The sequence below is a fragment of the Pleurodeles waltl genome, chromosome 4_1, assembly GCF_031143425.1.
Source record: "Pleurodeles waltl isolate 20211129_DDA chromosome 4_1, aPleWal1.hap1.20221129, whole genome shotgun sequence".
Taxonomy (NCBI): domain Eukaryota; kingdom Metazoa; phylum Chordata; class Amphibia; order Caudata; family Salamandridae; genus Pleurodeles; species Pleurodeles waltl.
Window position 1 is genome coordinate 187,576,776 of NC_090442.1, and position 25,820 is coordinate 187,602,595.

The following is a 25,820-nucleotide window of genomic DNA, read 5'->3' on the forward strand; positions in this document are numbered from 1 at the left end:
GGGAGGGGTCCCCAGGGCCATCAGAGGCTCCTCGAGGGAGGACGAGCAGCCTCCCTCCAATGAGAACTTAGCCCCCAGGGTGTAGGTCCTCAGTCCCCTTTATTTTTAAAAACATGTGCCCCGAGGGTGGTGGTCCTCAGGGTGCAGTGCCTTCCCCACATTAATGACAAGATCACCCCAGGGAAGGTAGTGGTCCCCAGGCAGCGGGGGGGGTCACAGGGCCCCCCCGCATTAATTACAAGATTGCCTCTGGTAAGTTGGTGGTGGTCCCTGGGGCAGCGGTAGGGGGCCAGGAACCCTCCCCAACACTTTTTTTTTTTAAAGCCCCCAGGACTTGGCCCAGTTTTTTTTTTTTTTTTTTTTTTTAAGATTTACGAGCAGATTCAAGGATCCACTGCGTCTCTGCTCAAATTTTTTAAAAAAATGCTTTTTAGCCCTGGGGGAGGATCCCTTTGGGACACCAGCACCAGAGCTAAGGGGTCAGGGTGTTCGTACCCTGGCCCCTTTTGTTTTTTTAATACTTTTTGGGGGGGGACTCAGCTGAAGCCGAGTCCCAAGATGGCTGATAACACTTCAACAGCTTCTGTTATTGGAGTGTTATCAGCCAATCAGATCTCCGCAGGAGATCTTTAGGGGTCGCGAATCCTTTGCGTCCCTAGATATACAAATTTGTTTATCCCTTCATTTCTCAAAAACTACAGAACGGAATTACCCCAAACAAACAAAAAAGATCTCTTTCTGGACCAGGACCTACCTTCCTGCCAAATTTTGTGTTATTCCGTCCAGTAGTTTTTGCGCTATCGCTGTTCCAAATCCCTATGGAAAAATGAATGGGGAAAATGTGTTTTGGAACCCCCCTTTTTTCTCGACCCCCCCCCCCCCTCCCCGGATGGATCACCCCGAAACTTTCCAGGCAGAGGCTGACGGAACTGGCAATTTTTTTTGTAAAGTTTTGTGAAGATTCATCGAGCGATGCCAAAGATATAGGCAAGTAAAAAAAACTTTTTTCATATAGAAATGTGGTCCTAAACTACCTAGTGGCGACCTCCAGTATGTAATAAGGATAGATAGATAGATAGATAGATAGATAGATAGATAGATAGATAGATAGATAGATAGATAGATAGATAGATAGATAAAAGTAGTATATCTATGTAGGTTTTTATATATAAATATGGGAATATGAGTAAGGGATTATTCAAATTCAGGGATAGGTAAGAGGTTTTCAGGGCTTAGGCATGGGTAAGGGTTTTTGGGGTTCCAGGATAGCTACAGGTAAAGGATAGTAAAGGGCTTTAAGTATTCAGGGGTGGACAGGTGTAAAGGGTGGTAAAAGGTTTTAATTGGTAATTGATGTGGTGGGGGTGGGGCTAAGGGTTACTAAGGGGTTTTAAGGTTTAGGGCTGGGTAGAGGTAAGGGATTATTTGGGATCAGGGGTAGGCAGTATCTATCTATCTATCAATATATCTATTCTAGAGATCAATCTGTCAGTCTGTCTAGCTAATGGTGGCCTGAGGATGTGAGAAACAACAGTGGCTTGGAGTCAGTTTATTTTATATGGACTGAGGCTTCTCTGCCCCAGTGTAACATCCGTTTGATGTGTAACTCCTCAATGAGTGTACATGCCTGAAGTTAGACTGATAGCAACAGCTAAACCCCGTCCTCTCTTTCTCCACTTGGTGAATCGGTAGGCAATAACCTTGTTCTTGGAAAAGGAAAGCGCGCAGGCATCTCACTTATTCACCGTCGGGATCGGACCAACCAGCCCCGGGCGCCAAATAAAAGTGGGCGACATTAGCCAATCAGAGAGCAAGAAACTGGCTACGTATGCAAATCGGGGCGGGTTAGAACTCGAACACGCGCTGTGGGCTGGACAGGTGTTTTGCAAGCTATGGCGGATTGCGTGCGTGTGTGCTTTCTGCAGACATCGTGTGTGGCAATATCTGTAGCATGGCATTAACAGTTAAAATAAGACCACCGGATGATAAAAGAGGTCCAGAAACAGTGAAAATGCGTTCCCGCACACTGGCTGTCAAAGCAGCCCTCCTGGCACTGCCAGATGGCCCTGTAATGCTGCAGGACCAAACTAGGCTAAAAGGAAATAAGGACTGAACATTCCTTGGACGTGACTGTGGCCGCCTGCAACTGACTGTTCAAACTGACATGTAAAAACGATGTTCCCACGGGAAAGTATTCCACCCACATTTATCTCATTCATGCAAGTCAAATAATGCTAACATTTCTCAGGAAATACTTGAGAAATACCAGCCCAGCCTGACCTCTGTCTAGTGACCGCTACACTGAGGCGGGTGCAGATAAATCCTGGCCTCCATGGTACAAAAATCACTCCAATCCAGCATTCCTAATAGTAATGTTTTTTCAAAGCATAAGTCTCACTCATGGTATAGGGGAATTCTCACTGTAATTTGGTATTACAGTTTTCCCCTCAACTGCGTACACATATTTCTTGCAACAAACTCCCCTTCTTGCAGGCGCTGTGTGTAGAAGGGTTTTTGTGCACATTCTGATACCTTGTGCCTTCCTTACATACAGACAATCCGGGTGTAAACGCACAGGTCAGTGAGGAAATTCATTACAAAACGTTTGAGATATATGCTAAGTTAGGACTGCAAGGGTGTTGATTTGATCTGCATTTCCTTGACTCATCTGAAACTTCCCCAGCGATTCCCACTAAGTATTGCTTCGCTATGCTTGTGTAAGATATATGCTTTTAAGTGCATTTCATGCTTAATTGATCACTATTAATGTACATGGCATACGTCAGGTCTACACCTGAAATATGTTGACGGTTACAGGTGTCTCCTTTAGAATGTTACAGCAAGAAGGAAAAAACACAAGGGGAAAAAACCTCCTCTGGCAATCTGTGTTGTTGTTTATTGAAGATGTGTGTTGCGTTGATGAAAATCACCAACATACCAGACTTCCCATGACTTAAGGAAGGAGAAAAGTACCAAGTAGGATGATATGCCCAGAATCAGATGATCCAACAAGGAAGTTGACCCAAACTGCTAGAAGGAAAACAGCAACTATATCACAGCAAACACACCATCAGATTAAGGGCCTGATTTACAAAGGTAAACTTAGACTTTGGCTTACATGTTCGAGTAGGAAGTGTCTATAGCTTCCAGTTGAGAGACCACCATCATGAATCAGATCACTTTAAATTACCAGATTCCAACCCCGACCTGGAACTTAGGGCCTCTGTGATTCAACAAAGAAGCCCAAGTTTGACAATTTGCATGCCATGCAATAGTCCAGAGGCCTGCTCATCACTGCTTCCTTGGCATCCTGAATAGGACCCTTCTGGATCCTCACGGGTGCAAGGATGCCTGAGCAACTTTATTGGTTAAAAGAGATGGGCTCTGACATGGTGCAGCCTGAACCAATGTACTCGGCAGAAGCACATCAGAGACTTCTTCCTCTTACAAAATGGACTGCGCTTGGGTATATTCTGATCTATGATTGAGTTCTGCGTGAATGTGACATTTTTTTTCTGTGTCAGTATTCACAATGTCATTCAACACTGCCATCCTATCTAGTAATAACGGCCATAACTTACTGGAGGACAGAATGCCCCACTCCAGAAGCCCTGGGCTCATCCCGCTGTGCTCGGAAAAGAAATGACAGACCATATTGGAAGTAGGAACTGATGAAGTATCCTCCCAGGAACACTCACTCGAGGGATAGCCTTTCCACTGGGGCAGGAACTGAAGCTTCCCTTAAGATTTGTTAGAATAATAAATATTTGAATCTCGTATTTACATGGTACTTGTACCAATGTTGGTGGAGATTCAGGTGCATGCCAATAATAAGGATATGGCTTAAATTGAGAGTAACTGTAATTAAAAAGCCCAACATATAACTTCATGAGTTATCACAAATGGCTCAACAAAATCAAAGTCGAACTTAACTGCGAAAGAATGAACTGGATGAAAACGAGCAGGTAACCAAGCCTTCTACCAGGGAAAAAGGAATTAGAACTTGTTCTTGATTTATCTGCATACTTGTTTATCTTGATTTTGGAATGATTTAAACTTTCTGAAATAAGTTGTCTATGTCTTCTCAGTTGGCTCAAATTTTCTGTGACTGGGGTATTTAAAAGACCTCTTTGAGGAGACGGAAATACTCTTGGATTTAATCCTTAAACAGAAAAGAATGGTGAAACTTTAGTGATCTGTGAGTTGCATCATTTTTAAGGAACCTCTACAACTGGAAGATAGAGAAACCAATCATCTTAAGTAATGTTGCAGTAATATTGCGCCAATCTCTCATTAGTTTGCTGTCTGCCCCTTAAATTGGGAATGGTAACCAGAAGGTAGAGCTTGTTCAATTCACAATGTCTTACATATAGTCATCCAAAATCATGACTTATACTGAGTACCTCTATCAGAGATGTATATGTATGTATGTGTATGTTATTTCTGTAGTGTGAACTTGGTCAAAGGCGAGATGATCATGTGAGGAACATAGAGCTTTTTCAATTCCCAATTCCTTAGATATAGGCCATCATTATGACTTTGGCGGTCTTATTGAAAGACCACCAAACCCGCGGGTGCCAGAAGACCACCAGTGCTGGCGGTCTTCCACCCACGATATTATGAGTAGTGCAGAATTTTGGGCGGAAATCCTACAGTAGTGTGCTGGCGGGAGGCAGCGCATGAGCGATTCCACCACTGGCCCCGCCCCGCCAAAAGGACTCCACCAGCCGTATTACGACCTGTAATATGGTCAGGTGGTGTCCTGGTGGAGGGGCGCTGCTGGCGGTAGAAACGCCCGTACCCATTCACTGCCAGTGACCTCCTCGCCGGATAAGGTAAGTCAGGCATCTGACAGGAGAGGGGGGGTGGCAGGGTGGGGGGCGTTGTGTATGCATATGTGTCTGCGTGTGTGTATTAATGTTTGTCTGCGTGTATGTATGCGTGTTTGTCTGCATGTGTGTATGCATGTATGGATGCTGAAGTGAATGTGTGTATGAGTGTTGAAGTGAATGAGAGTATGGATGTTGAAGTGAATGTGTGTATGAATGTTGAAGTGAATGCGTTTATGTGTGTTGCAGTGAATGCATGTATGGATGCATGGGAGTGATTGCATGTATGTCAGTGTTGGTGAATGAATGTATGCAGGGTGCGTGTGGGTGTCTGTGTGCATGTGCAGGTATACGGGGGTTGGGGTGTCGGGGTGGGGGAGGGATGCTGTACTGGAGGGGTAGGAGAGTCATCTGGCAGAAGAAATTCCCTGTCACCGATAGCCCTTCCACCAGGGTTTTTGTGGCAGTGCTACCGCAGCGGAAACCCTGGTGGAAAGCCGGGTCAAAATACCGCAGGCGGTCTTTTGTAGACCGCCGGGTTGGAGATACTAATTTCCAGCCCTGGCGTGTTGATTGGGGATGTGGCGGGTTGGCAAAGGCCGACCCACCACACTCATAATATCGCGGTCTTCATCGCCAGATTGTTGGCGGTGAAACTGCGACCGTGGCGCTGGTGGTCATAATAAGGGCCATAGTCTTTCAAAATCATTACTTATACTTAGTGCTTAATTTGTAAATAAAGACGTGCCGGTACCCAAAGCCCTCCTCGTAAACACGCGGCTGCTGCAATTAATTGTGCGAGCAGGGAATACTGAGGCGGCATAATCCTGAAGACACCTCGGGCCTCTTTAATCCATTCAAAGCCACTCCCTGCCCCTTCAGCTCACTCTTGCAGCTTTCTACTTTCTCCCTTTGTGACGCATTTTCGTTTTTCCCTTCCTCCGTCTTTCCCACACGTGTCTTTTGCTCGCAGCAAATGCTTGAGGCAGAAGAATAAGCCCCGGCCCTCAAAAATAAGTGCCGGTGCTCAGCACCGGAAACAACAAGCACAAATTAAGCACTGTGTATACTGAGTACCTCTATCAGAGATTTATATGAATGTATGTATATGTTATGTCTATAGTGTAGACCTAGCCAAATGACATGGTCAAAGGCAAAATTTTCATGTTAGGTGATGGGGAGCGACCTCTGTCCCTGTTTACCAGGCAGGTCGCTCCCCTCACCGCCACGCAGCCCCTGTGAGACCGCTGACCACTGCTTTATTCCTGTTTCCTTTTGCTGCCTTGTACTGCTCCCCTCACCTTTTTCTGCCCAGTTTGTGGTCCTAAATCTCTGTTTCCCTGCGCACCGCGTCTCCCCCTCGCCGCCCGTTTCCCGCCGCCACGTCCCGTAGCTCCGCCCCCCTCGCACCCCATTGGCCGCCCCGCTCCCACCTCCCAGCTGCTCCTCCCTCCCTCTCCCACTCATATGGAGGCCGCGCAGCGGTAGAGAGAGCGACCTCTGTCCCTGTTTACCAGGCAGGTCGCTCCCCTCACCGCCACGCAGCCCCTGTGAGACCGCTGACCGCGGTTTTATTCCTGTTTCCTTTTGCTGCCTTGTACTGCTCCCCTCACCTTTTTCTGCCCAGTTTGTGATCCTAAATCTCTGTTTCCCTGCGCACCGCGTCTCCCCCTCGCCGCCCGTTTCCCGCCGCCGCGTCCCGTAGCTCCGCCCCCCTCGCACCCCATTGGCCGCCCCGCTCCCACCTCCCAGCTGCTCCTCCCTCCCTCTCCCACTCATATGGAGGCCGCGCAGCGGTAGAGAGAGCGACCTCTGTCCCTGTTTACCAGGCAGCTCGCTCCCCTCACCGCCACGCAGCCCCTGTGAGACCGCTGACCGCTGCTTTATTCCTGTTTCCTTTTGCTGCCTTGTACTGCTCCCCTCACCTTTTTCTGCCCAGTTTGTGGTCCTAAATCTCTGTTTCCCTGCGCACCGCGTCTCCCCCTCGCCACCCGTTTCCCGCCGCCGCGTCCCGTATCTCCGCCCCCCTCGCACCCCATTGGCCGCCCCGCTCCCACCTCCCAGCTGCTCCTCCCTCCCTCTCCCACTCATATGGAGGCCGCGCAGCGGTAGAGAGAGCGACCTCTGTCCCTGTTTACCAGGCAGGTCGCTCCCCTCACCGCCACGCAGCCCCTGTGAGACCGCTGACCGCTGCTTTATTCCTGTTTCCTTTTGCTGCCTTGTACTGCTCCCCTCACCTTTTTCTGCCCAGTTTGTGATCCTAAATCTCTGTTTCCCTGCGCACCGCGTCTCCCCCTCGCCGCCCGTTTCCCGCCGCCGCGTCCCGTAGCTCCGCCCCCCTCGCACCCCATTGGCCGCCCCGCTCCCACCTCCCAGCTGCTCCTCCCTCCCTCTCCCACTCATATGGAGGCCGCGCAGCGGGCGCGCCGCTGGCGCGCCAAAGGCACGCGTAAGGCAAGCCCGTCTGCACCCGTCTGCTCCTGGCCCGCGCCCAGCGCCAGACCCCCTGGCCCCCGCAGAGGCCAGCCCCCCCGCAAGACCTACAACGCCGCCACTCTCATCGCAATCAACACCGGCCGGATCCCCGGCTGCTGCAGAGCCACCCCTAGACGCACCCACGGGCCCTTCACCTGCCAATCCTGCAAGTTCTCCTGCATTCAGACACGGGCCGCACCCGCCAAGCCAAGCACCAGCAGCAACCACCTGAAGTGCCTCCTTCTCAACACCCGCTCTATCCACAGACACGCCGTGGAACTCTGGAACCTGCTCGACACCACATCTCCAGACGTCGCCTTCCTCACAGAAACCTGGATGAACGCCTGCTCAGCGCCCGACATCGCCATCCCGGATGGATACAAGATCACCCGGAGGGACCGCGTCAACCAGACAGGAGGAGGCATCGCCATCGTCCACAAGAACACCATCCGCATCACGACCAACTCCGACGACACCCTCACAGCCGCCGAACATCTCCACTACCACAAGGATCATCACTCAGCCCTACCCTCTTCAACGTCTACATGAGCCCCCTCGCAGCCATCGCACGCCAACACAACCTCAACATCATCTCCTACGCCGACGACACCCAGCTGATCCTCTCCCTCACCAACGACCCAGCCACTGCCAGAACCAACCTGCACGAAGGGATGAAAGACGTAGCCGAGTGGATGATGAACAGCCGCCTGAAACTGAACTCAGACAAGACGGAAGTCCTCATCCTTGGATCATCACCCTCTGCCTGGGACGACTCCTGGTGGCCCCCTGCCCTGGGCAGCGCACCCAAACCAACGGACCACGCACGCAACCTGGGCTTCATCCTGGACTCCTCCCTCTCGATGACCAGACAAGTCAACGCCGTCTCATCATCATGCTTCAACATCCTACGCATGCTCCGAAAGCTCTTCAGATGGATCCCCACCGAAACCAGGAAGACGGTCACCCAGGCACTCGTCACCAGCCGACTGGACTACGGTAACACCCTCTACACCGGAACCACGGCCAAACTACAGAAAAGACTCCAACGCATCCAGAACGCCTCAGCACGCCTCATCCTTGACATCCCCCGTCACAGCCACATCTCCGGACACCTGAGAGACTTGCACTGGCTCCCCGTCAGCAAGAGAATCACGTTCCGTCTCCTCACCCACGCACACAAGGCCCTCCACGACCTGGGCCCCAGGTACCTCAACAACCGCCTGACCTTCTACACTCCCACCCGCCAGCTACGATCGACCAGCCACGCCCTCGCCGCCGTGCCACGCATTAGAAAAGCCACCATGGGAGGAAGATCCTTTTCCTACCTGGCAGCCAAGACTTGGAACTCCCTCCCCATCCACCTCCGCCTGACCCAAGACCACCTCTCCTTCAGGAAGCAACTCAAGACCTGGCTGTTCGAGCAGTAGCGGTCCCCCCTCCCCCAGCGCCTTGAGACCCTCCAGGTGAGTAGCGCGCTTTACAAATTTCTTGATTGATTGATTGGTGATCCATGAAGGCAAAATATATCTGTCAAAAAGCTCTATGCCATTTTTTCAGCTATAGCTATTTTTTGAAATGGTACAAAAGGACCCATCGATGGAGAAGTGTCTTCGGTAACAATTATCACATGATATTCTTTAGAAAGTGGAAGATCAATAATGAAGTCTGTTGAGTTTGAATGGCATCGTTGCGGGGCCACTGGCAGAGGCTGCAAATATCCAAATGGCTTAGAATGCAAAGATTTGTGTTTGCTTAAATCGGACATGCAAGAACATATTCTTGAACGTCAGCACAAATAGTTGGCCATAAAATGATTATAAAACCAAATAGTCTTAACTCTCCTGTGACCAGATATAGTGGAGTCATGACACATATTCATTACTTTCACTTGTTAGTCCTTTGTAGGAATAAGCATAGCTTGTTGACTAGCATAGCTCATTTCGTCAGACCAAAGTACTCTTTAAACAAAGATCTAAATCTTTCTAATCAATTTGCTGCCATGTCATCCTAACTCTTTCCTGAAAAGACAGAGGGGGTCATTCTGACCCCGGCGGGCGGCGGGCGCCGCCCGCCGGGCGGAAACCGTCCAAACACCGCCCCACAGTCAAATGACCGCGGGAGCATTCTAACTTTCCCGCCGGCCCAGCGGGAAAGCCCCAGCAAAGAGGAAGCCGGCTCCGAATGGAGCCGGCGGATTTGCTGGGGTGCGATGGGTGCAGTTGCACCCGTCGCGATTTTCAGTGTCTGCCAAGCAGACACTGAAAATCTTAATGGGGCCCTGTTAGGGGGCCCCTGCACTGCCCATGCCAGTGGCATGTGCAGTGCAGGGGCCCCTAGGGGCCCCACGACACCCGTTCCCGCCAGCCTCTTCCTGACGGTGTAAACCGCCAGGAACAGGCTGACGGGAAGGGGGTTGGAATCCCCATGGCGGCGCTGCTTGCAGCGCCGCCATGGAGGATTCCTTTGGCCAGGGGAAAACCGGCGGGAAACCGCCGGTTTCCCTTTTCTGACCGCGGCTTTACCGCCGCGGTCAGAATTGGCCAGGAAGCACCGCCAGCCTGTTGGCGGTGCTTCCGTGGTCAATGACCGCCAGGGTCAGAATGACCACCAGAATGTTTCCAGGAACAGGTTTGTGAAGGGATTACTGGTTTTATATATATATATATATGTGTGTATATATATATATATAGGTGTGTGTCTATATATATATATATATATATATATCTATATATATATATATATATATATATATATGTATATATATATATATATATATATATATATATATATATATATATATATATATATATATATATATATATATATATATCTGGATACAAACACTGCGAAGCATCTACAAAAAACATTCTTTGAATATATGATGACAAAATCATACTGAGCACAAAATACACGCCCATTGTACTTGATGACCATTCATTGAACGTTTTTCAAAAATTGCAATTTCAGATGGTCAGTGTGCATTTCTAAAGATTCTTATTCCCTTAAAAAGTCACTACAAGCCGTCTTTTTGCCAGGAACTCTCTTTCAAGCACTGAATAGTTTTGATCAGATTCTGACAAGAAATGAGATAGATAAAATATTGGAAGTTCCTTTCCCTCACCTTCTTGTTTTTGAATTATTACTCCTTCAAATGTTATTTTTGTAGCATCTGTCAGCACAAAGAGAATAGGGACCTGCACAAGCATATGTTATAATGGATTGAAGGCTCTTTCAGCCAACCCATCTCAACAAAAACCTTTCTTTTAGTTCTCTTTCTTTAACATTTCAGAACTAGGACCCATAATCTCTAAAGAGCTTTTAATAAACTGTTGATAAAAACTGTGAGTCATACACACATTTCCTAGGTTTCATGTACAAACCAGAAGCAGGCAGTCAATCAAAATCTAAGAAATTCTACTTCTCGCATTTCAAAAGTACATTTTTCTGGCTACCAATAGTGATCCTGAAGCCTGGACAGTACCATCACCACATGTTCTTGATGTTCCATAAGTCTAAGAATGCAATAAAACATCATCCAGGTACAACAGGAGAAACTGATTCACCATGTCATAGAATACTGAATTTGCAAAGTGTTGAAAAATAGATGGAACTTCGTACAATTCAAATAGTATCACACAATACTTTTAATACTGGGTGCAAAAAGCAGTCTTCAACTCATCACCTGTATGAGTAACAGATGATACTCTCCATGTACATTTAGGGGGTTATTACAACTTTGGAGGAGGTGTTAATCCGTCCCAAAAGTGACCGTAAAGTGACGGATATACCACCAGCCGTATTACGAGTCCATTATATCCTATGGAACTCGTAATACGGCTGGTGGTATATCCGTCACTTTACCGTCACTTTTGGGACGGATTAACACCTCCTCCAAAGTTGTAATAACCCCCTTAGTCTGGTAAGAAATTGAGCTTCCTGAACAGACTCCAAAATGCCTTTCAAAAGGGGCAAGGATATTGATCCTTCACTGTGGTTTTATATATTCTGCATGATCAATGTAGGGCCTTAAATCATTGCCTTTCCACTGTAGGAAGAACCAAGGTGACTCAGCAGGCCATGAAGAGGGTACAACAACCCCTTTTAAAAGCGCTGTTGTAAATAGGCCACTAGCATGTCTTTCTCTTTCTCAGATACAGGGTATATGATCCAAAAAGAACAAAAATAGTACATTCATATTCCCTGTGAGTGGGAAGAACACTGGCTACATGTTTAGAAAATACTGGAGAAAAGGCATGTACTACAATAGACACCTAACTTCCCCTTATACCCGGAAAGCTTAAAGAGCCAAGGAGTATTACAGAGCCAGAATTGGATGATGAATCATGAAGGTGGTCAAAATAATCCAAAGATAAAATAGCAAGAATATCAATACAAACAAGGCAACAAGTAAGGGGAAAACTTCACAACGAAAGACCCAGTCTATTGAGAAAAACCATGGACAAAAGTGTAGATAGGGGTGAGAAGCGCAACGAAAAATTAAGGAACAAATGCACTGTGATGTATTTTGCCCTTGCTAGCACTGCCTTTTAGATACTGAAACCGGGAAAGACTCATATTGGATTTCTATAGCTTCCACTTGGGAGTCCTAGCGTGAAGGATTTCCAGAAGCTGAAGCTGTGAGAAGGGTGGAGCGGCGCAGATCGGTGAAGCGGTGAAGCAGAGGAGCTTGCAGCCTGATGTACGCATTCAGCCACACGCGCTCGGCAAGTTCCCAGCATCTATCCTGCACCTGGCCCCCCACCATCAAGGAGGTCAGGAGAGGCCACGAGGAGAGAGGAGGGAAAGGAGAGAGAGGTGAAGTGAGAGGGGGTGAGCGGTGGCCGCGAGGTGACTGCGAAGGTCGCTGCAGTGTGGGATTGCAGCGTGCGGGGGCAGAGGGTCAGAGGGGAGGCGGGCTGTGTGGCTGCGGGAGGTCCCAGAAGACAGGAGACACAGGGATGGGAAGGCTGGGCAGGTGGGGGCGCACTTGTGGGCTGAGGTCCCACTGCCACCCACCTGAATTGCCGTCTCTGTTGCCACTGTTGTCACCTGCCTCTTTCCCTGCACCCCGTCCCCTTTCTGCTCAGCTTTCCGCTTCCCTCTGTCCCCCTTACTCCTCCTCGTTTCTGCGGCTGGCGGCCTTGCTCCTCCTTGCTTCGCACCTCCCGGCTCACTTCTCGCACCCTCAAGCCCCTGAGTTCCTGAATCCCTGTTCCCCTCCGGCCAGGTACCTGGTGGAGCCAACAAGCAGAAGGGACAAGCAGAGGAGAGGGGGTGGTGGAGGGAGACGGGGCTGGTGGAGGCAGATGGTGGAGTGCAAGGTCGCCCTCCCACTGGGGCTTCTCTGCCTTGCCCTTGATCACCCCCACGCCTGCCTTCCCCCCCCCCCCAGCGCTCCCGCAGTTCAACAGGCCCGTTGGTCCTTCGCATCTGGATCTCTTGGCCCCACCTGGCCCAAACGCTGCAATCCTGAGAAATCACATCTTATTTTTCAGCTCCAGGGGACCATCTTTGGAGCAATTAGACCCAACCTTTAGTGTGCAGGCGATAGGTGAGTGTGGTAACTGTATTCAGCCACCACCAAGGGTATGTCCCAGCATCCGTGGAAGCGGCTCACTTGGGGTGGGTGTGACTTGCGGAGGTCTGGTGAGCCTGACTTGCCAAGCCAGCAGCACTAGTAGCACCAGCATTGGCACTTACAGCACACTCTTCAATCCACATCGCCCTCTGCTCCAGCAGAATCCAACGTGACCTTGTGTGACAGACACAACAGCCGACAGACAGTTCCCTTGCACCACTACTCCTACTATCTCCTACTATCTCCAACACCTCTTCAGCTCAAGTCTAGGGGGCTTGCAGGAGGCAAAAGAAGGGAAGGAAGGGAAACAAACGACCGTGTGGTCAAGCAAAACAAGAAAGTCCCCCCAAACAAAACAGCAACGGGAAAAAGGAAGAGGAGATCTCAAGCTCCGGACAGCCATCCTGCGGCACAGAATGTAGCACCTCTCATTGAGATTTAGTCAGAGCCAGCCCAGGAAGGAGAGCAATCCACTTCTAGACTTCACGTTGGGCACAGCCTGGAACAACCTAAAAAAGTCACACCACTGACTGCCACCCAAATATCTACACAAAGTTCTCCTTTTTAAAAAACGGCACACCTGCCCTCCTTTCAAACAGCAAGGACACACAGGGGCTAAAGCCACCACTAATTTCTTCAATCCTCACAAAAACAGCAGAAAGTTGCCCACCTCTGCACGACCCTGCCACATCGGGGGCTGCATCAAGCCTAAGCTCCACTCAGCCTCCCAAAACCAGTATAACCTCGCCATCTATGGGGCAACACGCTCAATCTTTCAGGGCAGAGGTCCATGAGGGGCACAGGCAGGCTCCAGAGAATCCATGGTGGGCTTCCCCTCATCAGAGTGCAACCTGCCAAATCCACCTAGCGCTCCGTGGATTGAAAGTGTCTCAGCCCGCCTTCATCAAAAAGGAGGGCCGGCTGCCCACAGACTTTCTGGCCATGACTCCGGCTCCAGACCCTGCTTGTCATGGAACTGCAACGAACGAAGGATCTCATCCCTCTTGCCTATCATCTCTTCCAGCAGACATGAAAACAGAGGGTCTCAGCACAGGAGCGAACGAAGAAGCCCAATCCTACTTAAACACGCAAGAGTGGGAGGACATGCTTGTCGCTTACTCCCAAGATTCCCCTTCAGCTACTCGATTTACTTTAGATCCCAGTCAGCCGTCTCCCAATGACAGCGTAAGGATCAATGCAACCACTGATACAAACACTCTAGTTCCCAGTTAACTGTCTCCCAATGATGGTGTAAGGATCAGAGCAAGTACAGATACAAGCGCTGCATCAACAACTAACTGATCGGGATCCTGTCACAAACTGCCACAATCCACACACGGATGGCATCTGGACCTCCTTGCTCAAAACTATGCAGCTTCTAGTCGAAGTGCTTCATTATCAATCGGATAAAATGGAAGTTCAGCTAACTCTGCTCAACACCTTGGCAGTATTTGTAGCAGGAATAGATGAGAAACTAGGTGATCTCAAATCCCTCCTCACAAGAAAACCCCACAAGCACTTTCACGAGCTACTCATGTGGGCCAATAATAGACAAACTATCTACACTACCCTCCATGCTAACCAACCTCTCTGCGTCTTCAAAATTAGGAGCCTCCAGTCATCCCACACACTCCCCCTCCAAATCTGACCTTTTAGCACACAACTTGGAAAATTCCACTCGGATCCACCCAGGACTACAACCAGCGGTTCGGGAACAAGAAGTGAGGACAGGAAAAATGGTTACAACCAGGCGTCTCTTGCAATGTCATTGTGAAACCCAACGCCAAGTGGAGACGCACCCAATGGAGGAACGGTCGCAAGAAGGGACTTGCAGGGAACGAAGAGAACCTGGCAGTTGACCCCAAACTAACAACACCCGCAATTGGTCCCCCAATGAAGCCATGTCTCCTGGGTCACCTGCTCTAGTGACAATCTCAGAGGACAGTGCTCAAATTTGGCCATCAATGAGAGGACTGTGGCCATAAATGGCCCACTCCTGGCCAGCTGAGGGGGTGGGCAATGCCTCCTGCGTATCGTTGCGGCTTTAACATTCAGAAGTTATAGTCAACTTATACAACCAACTTCCTACATTCCTTTCCTCGCCCAGATAATGGACCCTCTTCTACAGTAACAGGGAGCGATCATCTCACCACCTAGCCCTACACATAACGTACAAGTGGGGGATTCTACAATCAGCAGATTCAACAACTGCTGGAATCAGGGAGGTGGTCCCCCTCCAGGACAACCTCTGCAGAAATTAGAAATCCGACCAGAGCCCACAACCACCAATACACTAAGTTTTCATCCTCACTACAAATCCAGGGGAACTGGCGACATCCTGAATAGGGGGAATATTCTCCGACTTCTATCACACATTCCCTCCACAAGCGGCCTGAGCACAACTGATCTCCTAGCAGTAGAATTTGTCCACCCAGCCTTCACAACTGCCCTTGCAGCAACCAAGACCACATGGAAGACAAGATTAATCGCCCAAACAATCCTAGGAGAAAGCACAACTTTTGAACGCTGGGGCATCAGCATCACCAGGCACCATGAGGATGGCTACCGACCCCTTTATTAACCCCAGTTCTTGCTGCTAAATCAGACCCTCGGATCTCCTGCGACCGCAAACTCCTCCATTGCAGCTAGGGGCCATCCCGGCACCAAAAGTTGCTTACTTCAGCTGATTTCTTTCAAAATAACAACTTAAGGTGGTTTTCAAAAACGATTAACAACTGCAATAGGCCAGGGTGACAAACTCCAGACAAAAGGTGGGCCCCATATCTGCAGTTTTTAAGCACAACAGCCCCTTCTGGGAAAAGATTTTCGAACCTCTGTACCTGGAAATAGGCCTGAGAGGAATTATCCCACAGTCCTGGAAGGGGTCCATAATCTTTAGTATTTTTAAAACCGGGGACAGGTCACTCCCTAATAGGTATCGTCTGATTGACCTAATTGACAATAATGCAAAGTACTTTGCAGGTTTGCTACTGGATTATCTGCTTGCATGGACTACCGAAAAGGGAATAATCCCCAAGATCCAAACAGGATTTTCTAAACTAACTGGCACCATCACGAACATCATGGCCATTGCCCTCTTAATTGACAAAGCTATAACACTGAAATGTCAGCTACATCTATGCTTTGTTGATTTCAAAGCCGCATTTGACCACGAGGATAGGAATCTGTTGTGGAAGAAGCTTGAAAACTGGGGACTTCCATATTCGCTCTTATGTCTGATAATAGCCCTGCATACGGAAACATGGGTCCAGATAAAATTGGGTACAGGCACCCATCTCTAAAGGAGGATCACCACTACCAAAGGCTAAAAGCAGGGTTGTGTTTTGACCCCCATGCAAAAATCGGAGATCTGTAACTACTGTGCCTCATGTACGCAGATGACCTCGTGTTGATCAGTCATACAGAAATAGGCCTTCAGAGACTATTAAACGATACTCAAGATTACTCAGCCATCAAAACCTTGACGGCAAACTTCGGAAAAACAAGCACATTGTCAATCAGAACTAAGGCACCTCTAAGAGCGTGGTTTTGGGGCACGACACGACTTGCCCAAACAAACAAGTACAAATATCTTGGAGTCGTCAGTGATAAATCAGTGAACTTCGTGCATCAAAGAAGGTGCATAATGGGAAAAAGTCTAGCTATAGCACTATCTTTAAAAAGACTACAAAATCATCTGAATGGTCCTTCATACACCCCCCCCTCCTAAAAGTACTAAAATCCAGGCTCCTGCCCACAATAACATACAGGAGCGAAGTACAAAGAGGCAGGGACATAGATATCTTAATCCACGCAGTGAGCAAAGTTTATCGGATGATCTTCAACGTCCCCAGATTTACCTCTCCCACCCAACTGAGACTGGAGTTTGGCCTACTGGATCAATCTCTGGCACAATGTAGCGCATATATAAACTTCTGGAGCAAAGCCTGTGGTGCTACTCTGGACTCTCTCAATTACCATATGTGGCAAGAGCTCAAACGTAAGAACACCTCCCTGTTCAGAATCCACCTAAATGACTCACTTAAGATGACCGGGCTCACCGACCTCTGGAGGACCTCAATCCCACACAGCGCCTTCAAGAAAGCAGCTGGGAAATAAATCAGGTTTCAGTCGTTACTGGAGAACAAAGCAGCCTCCTCACGGAGGTCTCACGCATGGATGACGCTGTATACCTACACATCTCTGGCACCACAGTTGTATCTATGCCAGGGTTTCTCAAGACGAACAAAGGAGCAATTCTTAAAGTGTCGTCTTGGTCTCCTGCCACTTGCTTTAAATGCAGCCCCCCTGGCTGAGGGTTGTAACCAACTCTACCTGCTGCCTGTGTGGTGAGGGCACAGAAGATCTTTTACATGCCCTCTGCTCATGCGACCGTCTTGCACCAGAACGAAAAGCCTTACTAAAGAACAAATTCAACAGAAGAGGCATACAGACAAGGAGGCAAGCGGTGCTGGTGCGTTTCGCACCTGGGGATCTGCAGCTGAATTGTGCTTTAGTGAAATTTCTATCGCTGGTGATCCAAAACCAGCATTTAATAAATCAGCACTACCCTCCCTCAGTCTCACAAGAGGACAGTTCACAGCCTAACGCTTGATCTTGTTTTCTAACGGTATAAAGGTGACTGTCCACAATGGAGCGAGCAAGGTTTTAAGTAGTAATTGACTCATGATGTTTTAAAATGTGTTTTATATGATTATGATGCAGCGAATATCCAAGCAACAGGAGAACGCACAAATCTATAAGACTGTTAATGATGATTTAGTAATACCACAAATGTATCTTAAAGCTTTTTTTCACTTTATGGTTTTAAGTAACTAAACAATAAACCCTTACTTTACCTACCACTAGACAGACATGACAAGTGTTTTCTGTGTCAGTACTCACAATGTCATTTAAAACTGCCATTCCATTTAGTCATACAGGTCATAATTTTCTGTTTTTGATTTGTGCACCCATCTGTTTTCCCTTAGACTTAGAGTGAAAATGTTATTACATATGTGACTTTGACATCCATGATGTATCTGGATGTGGTGCACAGAGAAACTCAAAACGGAATATGTGGGCCTCCTCAGAATAGTCCATTTGGCCATTTCTCAATTTAACAGCCACAGTGGCTTGTATGGGAGAGTGCGTTTGATTCCCTTATAAGTGTGTGTGTGGTCATAAATAGCAATGCGTTCATACAGAGATACTTAGGCCTTAGGATCTAAACTACATATTAAGGATACATGTAGCAAAATGCTTCCTAGCCAGCACGTACAACACTAAAGAATTTAATGAAATGCATACATTTATCAGCATTTCAACTTTAATTCACAGTTTAAGAGCCACACTATTTGTTGTTGCATACCTAGGCATGCAGTCAAGAATTATTTCCTTCTCCAGGCCACCCTTAAAATGTTAGACCTGTCAACTCTTGGTGTGGTTACACCCCTGTCTTTTTGGCTTCTGACCTCCTGTTATGATCCTGCGCTGAACTTCCTTTTTGCTAGCTTTAGGACTCTGGGCACTTTACCACTGGTGACCAGTTCTAAACTGCAAGTGCTCTCTGTCTAAATTGGGTTGGTGATTGGTTTTCTCCATGATTGGCATATTTGGTTTACTAGTAAGCCCATAGTAAAGTGCACTAGAGGTGCCCATGGCCTGTAAACCAACTGTTATTAGTGGGCCTGCAGCACTGATTGTGCTACCCACAAGTAGCCTTGTAAACATGTCTCAGACCTGCCACTGCAGTGTCAGTGTGTGCAGTTTTTAAACTGCCAGTTCGACCTGTCGAGTGCACCCACTTGTCAGGCCCAAACCTTCCTTTTTACTACTTGAAAGTCACCCCTAAGATAGGCCCAAGGCAGCCACATGGGCAGGGTGCAGTGCATGTTAAAGTTGGGACATGTACTAATGTGTTTTAGATGCCCTAACAGTGAAATACTGCTAAATTTGGTTTTCACTGTGCAAGGCCTATCTCTCTCATAGGTTTACATGGGGGCTGCCTTCAAATATTATTTAAGTGCTGATTTCCTTTGAGAGCAGATAGAAATATGGAGTTTAGGGTCTCTGATCTTACAATTTAAAAATACATCTTTTAGTGAAGTTGGTTTTTAGATTGTGAGTTTGAAAATGCTACTTTTAGAAAGTAGAGATTTTCTTGCTTAAACCATTCTGTGACTCTGCCTGTTTGTGGATTTCCCTCTCTGGGTCAGTTTGACAGCTGGGATGTTTGCACCTCTCTCTAGACAGTGACACAAAGGGGGCTGAGGTGTAGCTTGCATATCCTGATGAGCCATCTGTGCTGGGAGGAGGGGAGGAGTTGTCACTCACACCTGAAAGGGCTGTGCCTGCCCTCATACAATGCATTCTCCAACGCCCTGGTGTGTGGCTGGGGCCTGGCCTGAACAAGGAAGGATCTTACAAACACTTGATACTTTGCTTTGAAGTTTGCCAACTTCAAAGACAGAAAGGGGTATAAGAATTGGACCCAAAACCCCAGACTCTAGATTACTTCAAGGATTCAAGAGGAACCTCTGCCTGGAGAAGAGCGGAAGAGCTGAGGAGAAGTGTTGCGCTAGCCTGTGACTGTGCAGTGTTGGGTTATCCTGCAGTTGCTGCTTCTGCCTGTGCAAGGGGACAGAGACTGGACTTTGTTGCATTTCTGCTTGAGAGGTATCTCCAAGGGCTTGGAGTAGAGCTGGCCTACTGATTGGAAGCCTCAGGGACAGCAAAGGCTTCACTAAGCTGACCTGGGTCTTCCTGCTGTGGACTCTAGCTTGCCAGAGGGTGCCACTCCAGTTCCTGGACCCCTGAAAGTGAATTCCTGGAGAAACAACAGTCTAACGATGCCGGACAATGCTGTGTGACTTCACAAAGGACACCACAGCCTGGATCCGCGACACCACTTGACCCGAGGCCCTGGACCTCGCTGAGTGCGACGAATCTGACAACCCTGTAAGCTGACACCGATACCCAGGAGCCACGACGCCACCTGCCCCGAGGCCGTGGACCTCGTAGAAGTCCGACGACCCTGTAGCTGCTGAACCCGCCTGACTTCTGACACCAGAGTGTGGTAAGTCCAATGTCCGTGACGATCCAACACCGTCGCAGCACCTGAGGCCCTGTGACATCATCGCGACCCTGTGAGGTTGCCCTGCAGCATCGTGACTTCTCTGGACTTCGTATTTGCCGGAACCAACTTCGCTTCTGATGTTGCTTCACCTCTATCGCCCTGTAGTAAGGACCCGACAGCACTGCGCAACACCTCGACCATTCTGCTCTGTGGCACTGGAACCGACTACGCATCAGATCCAGCTAAGCCTCGCTGCACGACTCCGTGCACCAGCTGTTTCCTACCCCTTCGCTAAGGTACTGTACCTGAGGGTCGAACGACTCCATAAACGGCACCATTGGCATCACATTGTGGGAAACGACTCTGTCACGATGCTGCATTTTACCAACTTTCAGTAATTGTGCCTCAAGGCACTGTTTTCATGCTTTTAAGTGCTAAATTCCTATTTTTAACTGCCTCTTGTGACTTTTTATCATATTTGGTATTGTTTATTTAGATAAAATAATAAAATAAATTCTAAACCTGTGTTGTGTCATTTTGTAGTGGTTTACTGTAATACTGTGTGTGTTTGTACAAATACTTTACACATTGTCTATGAAGTTAAGCCTGTTTGCTCGTGCCAAGCTGCCAAGGTAGTCAGCGGGGGGTAACTGAGTGTGATTCCCCTTTACCCTGACTAGAGTGAGGGTCCTTGCATGGACAGGGAGCAACCTGACTACCAACCAAAGACTCTATTTCTAATATCCTGATAGTGAAATACTGCCAAATTCGGTTTTCACTATTGCAAGGCCTATCTCTCCCATAGGATTACATGGGGATTGCCTTGAAATAGCTTTTAAGTGTAGTTTCCCATTGGGAGCAGTTAGAGATATGGAGTTTGTGGTCTCTGAACTCACAGTTTAAAATACACCTTTTGGTGAAGTTGATTTTTAAATTGTAAGTTGCAAAAATGCCACTTTTAGAAAGCTGGCATTTTCTTGCTTAACCATTCAGTGCCTCTGCCTGGCTGTGGAATACATGTCTTGGTCAGACTGACAGTTGGGCTGTTTGTGAATTCACCCTAGACAGTCACACAAAGAGAGCTGAGGTTTGTCCTGCATATCATGATAAGACTTCCAGGGCTAGAGTGGAGGGAGGAGCTGACACTTGCACCTGAATAGTGCTGTGCCTGTCCTTATATAAAGCTGTCTCCAACCCGCTAGAGTGTGTCTGGGGCCAGGTCAGGGAGAAGCAGGGTCTTGTGCACTACAAAGACTTTCCTTTGAAGTTTGCCCACTTCAAAGGCAGAAATGAGCATAAGTATTGGACTAATGACTCCACAACTTTAGAACACTCCTGGATGGAGGACATTCTGCAGGGAGAGGAGCTGGATGCTTGAGAATGACCTCCTACTCTGCCTGTTGCTTTGCTGTGCTGGCCTGCTGCTGCTGCTTTGGCCCTGGGAGTGAAAGGACTGGACCCTGCTTTCTACATCCTTCTTTCCAAGGTTCACCAAGGGCTTGATCTGAGCTTGCCTCCTGTTGTGAAGTCTCAGGGACATAAAAGACTTCAGCTGCCAGTGCCTGGGCTCTTGTGCTGTAAGTTCGGACTTGCTAAGTGGCGCGAAATCTAATCCCTGGGCCCTTAGAAGTGGAAGCTGGTAACCGGAGTGAAAATCCACACACCAAAGCATTTGCAGCAGAAAAATCAATCCAGCACCTGCACCGCGAGTGAAAATTTGCCGCAGCTCCTGTCTCATGGCTGGGAAATTGACACATTGCCTGCTTCAGCGCAGATTCATAGTTACCATGCATCTGGATTTTCCATGCATTGTCCTTGGGCATCAAATCTTCAACATCACTCCACAGACCCAAGTCTATGTGGCCGTAAATTGATGCATCATCCTCCTTAGGGGAAAGAAACAACGCATTGCCTGCCCGGTGGGGAACGAATTGACGCACGGCCTCACTTGCAAGTAAGGAATTGACGCATTGCTTGCGTTTCTGATGCATCACCTCCCTTGTGGCTTTATTTGTGATGCTTACCAGCTACTTAAGACTCTTAATTTTAAACAGTGATATCTTTACTTGGGTGTATTGGATTTTTGTCGTTTTGGTTTTGCTTTATTCAGATAAATATTGGCTATTTTTCTTAACTGCTGTGGAGTCCTTTTGTAGTGATCTTACTGTGTTACTGTGTATGTGGGTACAAATACTTTACACATTGCCTCTGAGATAAACCTGACTGCTTGTGCCAAGCTATCAAGGGGGTGAGCAGGGGTTATCTTAGGTGTGTGACTCCCTAAACCTGGCTATACTGAGGGTCCCTACTTGGACAGGGTATAAACTGACTGCCAACTAGAGATCCCATTTTTAACACTAACTTACTAACAATGCTTATTGAGTAAAACAGGAAGAAGTAAAGAAACAGACATACATTACTTGAAAGAGGAAACAATGTGTAAATATTAAAGAAAATTACCCCAACAAAGGGAAAGCAGTAACAAGCTGGGTTTGCAAGCTGGATAAGAGCCTGCATGCAGATAGGATGCACACACCTTAATTTACAGCCAGATCCAGCACACATTCAACAGGTACAGCGAGAGTAACATTAGCCTTCCTAAGAATTATTGGCCTGATTTAGATCTTGGCGGATGGGTTACTCTGGCACAAATGTGATGGTTATTCCATCCACTGTATTACAGTTTCCATAGGATATAATGGAGTCGTAATACAGCAGATGGGATATCCCTCAAGTTTGTGACAGAGTAACCCTGTCCGCCAATATCTAAATCAGGCCCTATGTATCTACAAGACATATGCAGAGCAATAACTTGAATCTCACTTTACACGTAATTATTACGGAGAATGAAAAAAGAGTCCAGCCAGTTGACTTCCTTAGAATGCCGAATTAATGAGATGGTTGTGAGAACTCCAAACCGGAAGGACTGGACCCTAAGCCTCCCAATAATTGAAATGCTAGGTTAAATAAAGGTGAGTTCCCACTTCAAAAATTACTAATAATAGGCACAATGCCTATTACAGGGAGTGCAGAATTATTAGGCAAGTTGTATTTTTGAGGATTAATTTTATTATTGAACAACAACCATGTTCTCAATGAACCCAAAAAACTCATTAATATCAAAGCTGAATATTTTTGGAAGTAGTTTTTAGTTTGTTTTTAGTTTTAGCTATGTTAGGGGGATATCTGTGTGTGCAGGTGACTATTACTGTGCATAATTATTAGGCAACTCAACAAAAAAAAATATATACCCATTTCAATTATTTATTATTACCAGTGAAACCAATATAACATCTCAACATTCACAAATATACATTTCTGACATTCAAAAACAAAACAAAAACAAATCAGTGACCAATATAGCCACCTTTCTTTGCAAGGACACTCAAAAGCCTGCCATCCATGGATTCTGTCAGTGTTTTGATCTGTTCACCATCAACATTGCGTGCAGCAGCAACCACAGCCTCCCAGACACTGTTCAGAGAGGTGTACTGTTTTCCCTCCTTGTAAATCTCACATTTGATGATGGACCACAGGTTCTCAATGGGGTTCAGATCAGGTGAACAAGGAGGCCATGTCATTAGATTTCCTTCTTTTATACCCTTTCTTGCCAGCCACGCTGTGGAGTACTTGGACGCGTGTGATGGAGCATTGTCCTGCATGAAAATCATGTTTTTCTTGAAGGATGCAGACTTCTTCCTGTACCACTGCTTGAAGAAGGTGTCTTCCAGGAACTGGCAGTAGGACTGGGAGTTGAGCTTGACTCCATCCTCAACCCGAAAAGGCCCCACAAGCTCATCTTTGATGATACCAGCCCAAACCAGTACTCCACCTCCACCTTGCTGGCGTCTGAGTCGGACTGGAGCTCTCTGCCCTTTACCAATCCAGCCACGGGCCCATCCATCTGGCCCATCAAGACTCACTCTCATTTCATCAGTCTATAAAACCTTAGAAAGGTCTTGAGATATTTCTTGGCCCAGTCTTGACGTTTCAGCTTGTGTGTCTTGTTCAGTGGTGGTCGTCTTTCAGCCTTTCTTACCTTGGCCATGTCTCTGAGTATTGCACACCTTGTGCTTTTGGGCACTCCAGTGATGTTGCAGCTCTGAAATATGGCCAAACTGGTGGCAAGTGGCATCGTGGCAGCTGCACGCTTGACTTTTCTCAGTTCATGGGCAGTTATTTTGCGCCTTGGTTTTTCCACACGCTTCTTGCGACCCTGTTGACTATTTTGAATGAAACGCTTGATTGTTCGATGATCACGCTTCAGAAGCTTTGCAATTTTAAGAGTGCTGCATCCCTCTGCAAGATATCTCACTATTTTTGACTTTTCTGAGCCTGTCAAGTCCTTCTTTTGACCCATTTTGCCAATGGAAAGGAAGTTGCCTAATAATTATGCACACCTGATATAGGGTGTTGATGTCATTAGACCACACCCCTTCTCATTACAGAGATGCACATCACCTAATATGCTTAATTGGTAGTAGGCTTTCGAGCCTATACAGCTTGGAGTAAGACAACATGCATAAAGAGGATGATGTGGTCAAAATACTCATTTGCCTAATAATTCTGCACTCCCTGTATTAGTAACGTAATTATTACGTGTTAGCCATATCAGACAAGATCAGGATCATCGATAAGACAGACAATACTCAAAATTCAGTGAAATGTCTGTGCAGCCACTCCAACGTCACACAGTTTTCCTTCTGAAAGAAAAACACTGCTTTAAGGCTTAAGCAATTAATGCACCCATCCTCCCTATCGAAATCCAAATGTACCATTAGAGAATAAAAACTGAAAATAACTGAAAATCCAAACCCAACCACTGAATGTGGAATCGATCATAGATGCAAAAGGCAAAGTTTATGATGTACAGTTAAGTAATGTTTTTAAATGCCATGGCGACCACCACCGTGTTAAGAAAGTGACAATCCATCCTTTTTCGGGATTGTAATAAAGTAAAAATTATATTAGTGTAGTGATGTTTGTCTGCATCGTTGAAGGAGCTGGACCTGATGATCCCAAGAGCTCCTTCAGCCTATATGATTCCATGGTTCTCCTGTTGGTAGCAATGCCCAGGACACAATAATAACCCGGAAGATGTTGAACTTCTCAGACATCTATTCTAGCCGTACTTTTCTGCTGGTTTAGCCGGGTGATTGTTGCCTGTAGTTGGTCCTCAGGCCAGCAGAAGTCCTTTTGTGGTCACCCTTCAGGCTCTATTTATTGCTGTTAACTAGTGAACCGAGGGATTCATTATTATCTCTTTTCCCTTGCGTTGGCACGACGAGGCCACATTCTGAATTACATTTGACACCCTCAGCTGCACTGAATCGCTGACCTCCTGTGCATGTTGTCTTTGTCTACAGTGTTCGTCCAGCAAGATGCAGCTGAGCTCTTCATGACCCTCTTTAACCATATTCGCGACCAGTTGGCCAAGCCGCAGCCGAACCTGGTGAGTTGATGGACACCAAAAGCAAAACCAAGGTTAACCAAAGCTCTGATCCCCATTTGAAAATTGTTTGTTAAATACCTATTAGGGTTGATATACTGATGACGAATTATATGTAAGTGATCATGGTTAATGACTCTGTTAGTTTTAGGAACACAGCTCTAAGTTACTCCACTTTGATTTGGGTATTGACTGCTGGAAACTAAGCATTAGCAATAGCAGAGCTTTTTATATTCCTCAGTTTTGCAGGAACTGCTGCCCGGGTTATTTTGTGTTTCATTGAGACCCAAGCTCTGAGTTCATTTGGGTATTATCAGAACATAACTCTCAATAAGGTTGCACAATCAACAGCAAATGTATTATTATTTCTGGGTATTGCCAACAACAGAGCTCTTGAATGAATGCCACTGT

General features: G+C 47.2%; 1 protein-coding gene across 1 annotated transcript in view; it reads left to right on the top strand.

The window, feature by feature from the left end:
• The window catches only part of USP18 (ubiquitin specific peptidase 18), a 137,360-nt gene that overhangs the window by 47,064 nt on the left and 64,476 nt on the right, over nt 1-25,820 (top strand). The window contains exon 5 of the mRNA XM_069228030.1: nt 25,327-25,412. Within this exon, the coding sequence (XP_069084131.1) occupies nt 25,327-25,412 (86 nt within the window). The remainder of the gene's footprint in view (nt 1-25,326; nt 25,413-25,820) is intronic.